This window comes from Tenrec ecaudatus, chromosome 11 (genome assembly GCF_050624435.1).
Source record: "Tenrec ecaudatus isolate mTenEca1 chromosome 11, mTenEca1.hap1, whole genome shotgun sequence".
In the NCBI taxonomy this organism is placed as follows: Eukaryota; Metazoa; Chordata; class Mammalia; order Afrosoricida; family Tenrecidae; genus Tenrec; species Tenrec ecaudatus.
The window spans coordinates 90,857,327-90,864,410 of record NC_134540.1 but is presented as its reverse complement, the minus strand read 5'-3'; the positions used below and the strand labels follow the sequence as shown (position 1 = coordinate 90,864,410).

The window sequence follows — 7,084 nt, the reverse complement described above, 5'->3', positions numbered from 1 at the left end:
AAACCAGCTAAGCACATGCTGTTATACTTCGCCCCCGCCCCCCTCCTAGAAGATGGGAAATGATCTTTGTACCTGAACAATTGCACAAGGTTGAGCACCGGGCTGCACTTCTACCGTAAGGAAAGCTTTGTGTGTCTGTGAGATAAAGAGGCAGACACAATGTTTGCATAAGACTTCCTGGCAATGCAGGTAGCTCTGCTTAAACCAGGAACTTGAGTTAAAAAGTGCCAAGCTACAATGTGAAAAGGGGGAAACAGGACTTCCAACATTCAAATTACATCAAGCTCCAAAACTCCCCTGACGCCAATGCCAGGTTGACGTCTCTGGAGCACCGTGAAATAGCAGCGCACGTGATGCCACGGAGAAGACAGAGTCATAAACCTGTGTCAAGATACTTGTGGCGCAATGGTTAAGGGTTCAGCTGCTAACCGAGAGATGGGTGGTTCAAATCCATCACTCTCAGGAGAAAATACTTGGTCTATTCTCATACGGATGATCGTCTAGGCCAGCCTAGAGGGCAGGTGGACTCTGTCCTGGGAAGCCGAGTCAGAACTGACTCGATGACACAAAACAAGGACACTGTGGGGGACCCACGCAGAAATGGTGCCACAATGGGCTCTGTTACAGGGTGCGTTGCCCCCGGCCCCCCCAAAATATTATGTGTTGTGAACACTGACCTTTCTACCTGCCTACAGATGTAATCCCATGAGGGAGTAGGCGTGTCTGCTGCATGCGTGAGGGGACATGAAGGTCGGGTATGTCTTACACGATGCCTTTTCGAGATGTGAAAGAGCCACTTGGCACAAAGGCAAGCAAGCGCAAAGGGATAAAGACTGGCGCTATGTGGAATCACCAAGGACTTGATGCGAAGATGCTCAGAGAGATCAAGACCACCCCTGACCCCCACCCCCACAGAGGAAGCCTTCCCTTCCAACTGGCAGCCAGGTGGATTTCAACTTCTCTCCTCCAAACCGTGAGGTCGTAAAACCTTTTGTTTAGGAAAGCCACCCAGGGGACATGTCTGTGTATAAGGAGAAAAAAGGGAGCCCTGCGGTGTAGTGGTGAAGGGCAGCTAACTGCACGGTCAGGTCAAGTCCACCAAGCTGCTCCTCGGGCGAGACGTGGTCGCCTGCTTCTGTAAAGATCAGTCTTGGAAATCCTTTGGAGGGAGTTCCACTCTGTCCTATAAAGTCACTCTGAGTCAGAAACAACTTGACTCCAGGGACTTTTATGGCAAGTTCAATCCCAACTCATACAGGGAACGCGGTACTACCTTCAATAGTTTGTTCATCCAAGTGAACACTTGGAAGCTTCTGAGAACTGTCAGGACGCAGGGGTCACACCCAATCAAGACCAGTAGAGTCTACAGCCAAAGAAAGACTCGTTTGCCAAGAGCCAAGGCTGAAATCGACTTGGAGGCACATCGAGGCGCCGGGAGGCCTGGGTCACCAACCATCATTTTCATTTTCCAAATAGCACAGCACCAGTCAGTGCCCAGGGAAGTCACTGCTTAATGAGCACTCGCTGAATGAATCGGTCCCTCACTCCAGCAGCGCTCAGAGCAGTTGGAAGTCGCTAGAATGGGAGACGGTAGTGCTGACTGCCCCAGCCAAGAGCTAATGAGGCTGGGAGGAGCTGGTATAAAAGGAACCCACAATGAAGTATATTTTTTTTAGAGCAACAAGGTTGAAATACTTAAGCGGAGTTGATGGAAAACATAGCATCCATGTGTACCAGTCACCCGGAATGCATGGCCCTTCCTGAAAGGGGGCTGTGAAGTGCTCAGAGTGGAGAGAAAATAGAATCAACGAATATTAGCACAGGGAAGGGCCTGGAAAATCCTCTTCGCCCATCCCTGCCTTTGAACGTGAACCACCCATGTTACTTTCCCATGTTACTCTCTTCTTCCTCTCCATCACCTTTAGAGTCCAAGGTCTTCCTCGGTAGAAAGTTCCCTAAATGTGTCCTAAGCCAAGCTGAACAGTATGGAAAAGAAACAAACTTCTGCCCCGATCATAGGAAACTAAGTCCATCCAAAGTAATTCACCAAGCCGATCCACTTTCACTTTTCGATAGGTTACGGTGGGGAAACTGCTGTCTCAGATCTCAAGGCATCTGCTTCAGCAACGGGGGCGGTTTCATTGACAGGCTGGGTCAGAGTTCATCTTACGAACTGGGTTGCCAATCACTTACCTGAAAGATGTTCACTTTATAGCAGGAGGAGGGCGGTGAGCCCTTGACGGCCCAGTAACCAGAGATGAGGGGGCATTCCCCAAAAAGCATTAGAAAGCAAAACCAAAACTGCCCTCCTCAAGTTGATTCCAGCCCCGGTGACCTATTCTGACACGTTCATTCTGGCTCAGGGTGACCCTAAATGACAGGGGACAACTGCGCCACAGGGTTTCCAAGCCTGTCATTTTTATGGAAGCAGATTGACACATCGGTCTCCTGGAAAGGGGGTCCCGACTGCAGTGGGTCTCTACCTTCCTCATGCCGCGACCCTGTCATACAGTTCCTCATGTTGGGGTGACCCCCCCAAACATAAAATTACTTTGTTGCTACTTCATAACTGTGATTTTGCTACTGTTATGAATCGGGTGACCCCTGTGAAAGGTCGTTTGACCCCCAAAGGGCTTGAGACCCACAGGTTGAGAACGGCTGAGCTACTGGGTTCAGCGTAGTTGGTGGGTTTGGACTGATCATCAATCGTTTGCTTCTCAGTGAAATGCACTGTGCCAGCAGGGCCCCATTATCTCAATTCCATTCACTGCCCCCCCCAAAAAAAAACCTCAAGAAACACTGTTCTGCCCACTAAGCTTTTTTCCCAACTAAAGGTCCCACCTCTACCCACTGAGCTTTCCATTAGATTTCTAAGAAAATAAAATGGCTGCTTCACAAGTTATAAACCGAGCAAACCACCTCCCACCACAGGACTGAACCGGAGGCTCCAGAGTCAGAACTCAAAGACGGACCTCAGGCAGACTTGAGCAGAAAGAGACCCTCCGGTTCTGCTTCTATGATTGGAATTCCAGTCACAGAAATCACGAGGGAGACGGGGCAGTCTGAAAACGGTGGACATCTGTTCAGAATGGGACGCCACCTCTAAAAGCAGCAGAAGAGAGCTGGGGGTGATCTTCCAGGTACCACCCGACCAGGAGTCTCATGCAGGAGCAAATAGCGAGCCCAGATCAATACAACGTCAACACCGAGATCTTTTTTTTTTTTTTCTCAAAATCTCTTTTTAATAACCTATGTACGTCACGCTGCCGCAACCAATATAAAAACAGTTGTTCCTGATTTGGTATAAATTAATGGGTGGCGAATCACTACGGTGATGCATAAAAACACAAGTGCCACATGGAGGACCAGAGAGAGATCCTGTCACAGTGAAAAGGGAATGAGTGCCAGCCACGACAGAAAGAGAAGTTGCAGGATGTGGTAACGGCTGGTGTCAGGTCCGACACCCGCAGCAAAGCTCCCGTCTGTCCCGGACACAGTGGGACTTCCCAGTCCAGGTCCCAGCAGGACCGCTGCTTCCCCGCGGAGCAGCAGGTCAGGCAGGCAGGCCAGGCAGCCTTGTTCTGCAGATGGGTTTCAAGAGATGATTCCAATGGGGTCCCCACCTCTTAACCCACCACACGGAGATGGGGGAGACGATGGGCCTCGATCTCTCTTCAATACACAGCTGCTATTTCCATGTCCGTACAAATCTCGGATTCCTCACGCTGCCTTCTGTCCTGGGCACCAGCTGCCTGGGTCATAGCCCTGACCCAAAGTGCACAACGGCAATCGGGGCTGCCCTTGGGGAAGTCAGGCGCAGCACCCCGACTTTGTCTGTTTGGGTTGCTTGAAATCACGGATGTCCACCGTCTGCGGCGGGCCCTGGGCTCTCTGCCGAACAATCACTGGCACGACCATGTCAAACAAGGTCTCAAACAGGTGGTCCACGTTGTACCCGGTTTTGGCGCTGGTCTCAAAGCACATCTTTTCCGCGGAGGGCATGTCCTTCTCATCCAGCATTTTGTACTTCAGAATCTTTTTATAAAGGGACACCGCGTCCTCCAGCTTCACCTGCTTGGGCACCCTGGCGGAGGGCACGCAGCTGCCGTCAGCCTCCGCGGGGCTGCCCTCTTCCTGCTCCGCGTCCTCGGCGGTGCCCTCTTCCGTCAGGTCCACTTTGTTCCCCACGATGGCAAAGAGGCAGTCGGCACTGGCCGTGTCCGTCAGGCCCAGGAACCGGTCCTCCAGCTCCACCAGGCTCTGCGCGTGGTTGACGTCGTAGGTGAGGATGATGGCGGCCGCGCCTCGGCAGTACATGGAGCCCAGCCCGTGGAACTGCTCGCGCCCTAGTGGGGACAGGAAGATGCTTCGTTAGACCTCAGCGCATGGTCCACCACACAGGGGACACTGCCGGGGAAGAGGCAGGTGATGAACAAGGCCCAGAGGCCATCCTCAAGCCCAACCCCCGCTTCCCACCCTTCATCCCTCTCCCTCCCACTCACGTGCCCACCTAGTGCCCCAAGGTTTCAAGGGTACATCGACTGCACAGGTACAACAAGGGGCCAGACACCTCGTCGTACCCCTGCACACAAGACTCTGGACTGGATTGAGTCTGCTGCTGCCCCCACTGGCCACTCAGGGCCTGGCAGGGGAGAGCTGGCTAGTGTGGAGCCCCAGGTTAATGGACCCCCCAGGAGAGGTAAACTGAGGTTTTCCTTTTCAAGGAGAAATTCCTGTTTTCTAAACTTCCGGCAAGGCGTAGCAGGAACCAAGTTCAGAGACTGCGCAAGCATCTTCCCTTCGGCTGGCCTCACTCTGAACTTGCCACCAGGGAAAGGAATGGCCTGGTGGTCTACCCTTCTTCATATTCTGGGTGAACTCACTTCTTCCAAGAGGCCCTCCTGACACCCCACCCCAGACACCACCAAAGCCCTTCTGGATGAGGTTTGCTCTCCCACACCCTCTACCCTGTCTGAGTTGGCTTTTTGTGGGTTTGCTTCCATCGGACGCTTACTACACGGCAACACTACACAATTCATTCTTTCTGTTCTCCTCCTCCTCCTGTGTCTTGGCATATCCTTGGTCTACAGTTCTAAGTGGTCGGTCCATGTGTTGGCTAAGGAAAGGCACAAATGATCTCCTTAGAAACACTTCTAGGCTCCCTTCCTGCAAGGTGTGCCGTTTGCTCTGCCACGGCTGGGTCTGATTCGCACGGTGGTAAGCGTTTCATTCCCGCCAGAAGCTCCCTTCGCACCGGTCCCCTCACACCAGCTGTCCACCCTTGGCTCTGCACATCAGAAAAATAGAAAGGCATGAAGACAAGGTGGGGGGGGGGGGGGAGGAGAGAGGAAACTTTGCTGTTTGAAACTGCTACGGAACTAAGCCTCTCCACACCGGAGTGTTTTTCTTCCCCCCTGTGACATCAGTAGTAAAAACTATGTCTAAGAGACAGAGCTCAAATGGTTAAGGTGGAGCGTGCTAGTTCAAGGTTGAGTAGCTTTGAAAGACTGCAGCTTTGAGAACCTTATGGACCAGTTCTACTCCACACGCATGGGGAAGCCACCCACAGGGAGTGGTTATTCCTAAAGGGCACAGATTCCAGCTAAACCATGAGGCTGCGTGGACTTCCTCGCATTAGAGGCTGGTCTCCAGAGGCCAAGTTCATTCTGGCTGTGCTTTAAACCGCTATCCTATTCAAGCCATCACACCCCCTTGGTTCTTTCGATCCCCATAAACAGTTACAGTGCCGGAAACTCAATGGTGCAGTTCAACCCAGTCCCAGAGGGTCTCCATGAGCAGGATAGACTGTTTATGGGGGTAGACAGCCCCCATCTTTCTCCCTCAGAGGGGCATGCGGTTTCAAACTGTCAACCTGTGGGTCGCAGTTCAACATGTCACCACTCTGCCACCAGGGCCCCCTCCAGTAGCAGCAGCAGCACAAAAGTGGTCAGACTGCACTCTGCTGAAGGCGGAAGACATGTACGACCTCAGAAAGCAAGGCAGCCCCGTTAAGTTCTGGCTCTCGGGTTTCACTCCTGAAGGTACCGCCCAGCAGTCTTCCAAGCAATCTCCGGTGTACTCAGGCCAACAAGGCATGCTTTCTACATTTGGCGTAGCAAGGAATCTGAATCGACTCGGTGGCAGCGCCTTTGGTTTGGGTTTTGGTCTACATTTGTTTGCCATGCGTTAACGTCACTCTATAGGTAGGGGATGGGGAGTAAGGGACCGGTGGACAAACACATGTAGAAGGTGCGTGTTAACTGCATGAAAACTCAGTGCTTTATAAGGCACGCTTAATTTGACTTGTTTATGGCCACATGGTACCTTGCGGTGATTCTTATATTTTAAGAATATTCTTTACATCTCTCCTGCACTAGACTCTCAATTCACAAGTATCCACACCTGACCATTCTACAGGTCTCTGTGGTGTTCCATGGTCCCCAGACACCCCATGCGCCCGGATCCAGTCTGTCGACCAATCAAAGAGAGTGGAAAGATCCACAGACTGACTGCTGCCCAGTTGAGGGAGGTCGACTTCATAAGGATGCTCCCAGATTGGTCGTTAACTTATTGGCACACAGCACAAGGTCAATACAATCTGACAACACAAACACACTGCAAGCCTCTCCCAGTTCCCAGCACTGTCGAGGAAGCTGCCAGTCTAGGCAAGCAATCATGCAACACTTCTCTTCTTCCACTGACCTCTGGGCACAGTTACCACTGCGAGAGGGGCACTCTTATCCCCTGACCCCACCCTGAAGACTGGTGAGAGGGGAAGAGATGAGCACAGCAAGGGGAAGGGAGGGGTGGAACTGGTTGCTGAAATCACCACTAACTGCCCAAGACAGGAAAGTAAAGATGCTCCCACACACCCTTAGAAAATAAAAGCAAAAGGGTCCTTCTGATACTAGAGTCATCTGATGACAGCATGGACCTGGGTCAGGACTAGGCTCTCTATGGACAGCAAAGGCATGCATCTGCAGTACTCTACAGGGGGCCACCGGCACGAGAGCTCCATATTCACCTGCACATCACCCAGACCCCCAAGGAACCCGACTCGCCCCAAGGAACCCATCTAACCCAA

General features: G+C 52.1%; 1 protein-coding gene across 1 annotated transcript in view; it reads right to left on the bottom strand.

The window, feature by feature from the left end:
- Window positions 1-3,238: 3,238 nt before the first annotated feature.
- The window catches only part of RAB20 (RAB20, member RAS oncogene family), a 50,666-nt gene continuing 46,820 nt past the window's right edge, over window positions 3,239-7,084 (bottom strand). The window contains exon 2 of the mRNA XM_075563427.1: window positions 3,239-4,346. Within this exon, the coding sequence (XP_075419542.1) occupies window positions 3,811-4,346 (536 nt within the window). The 3' untranslated portion in view covers window positions 3,239-3,810. The remainder of the gene's footprint in view (window positions 4,347-7,084) is intronic.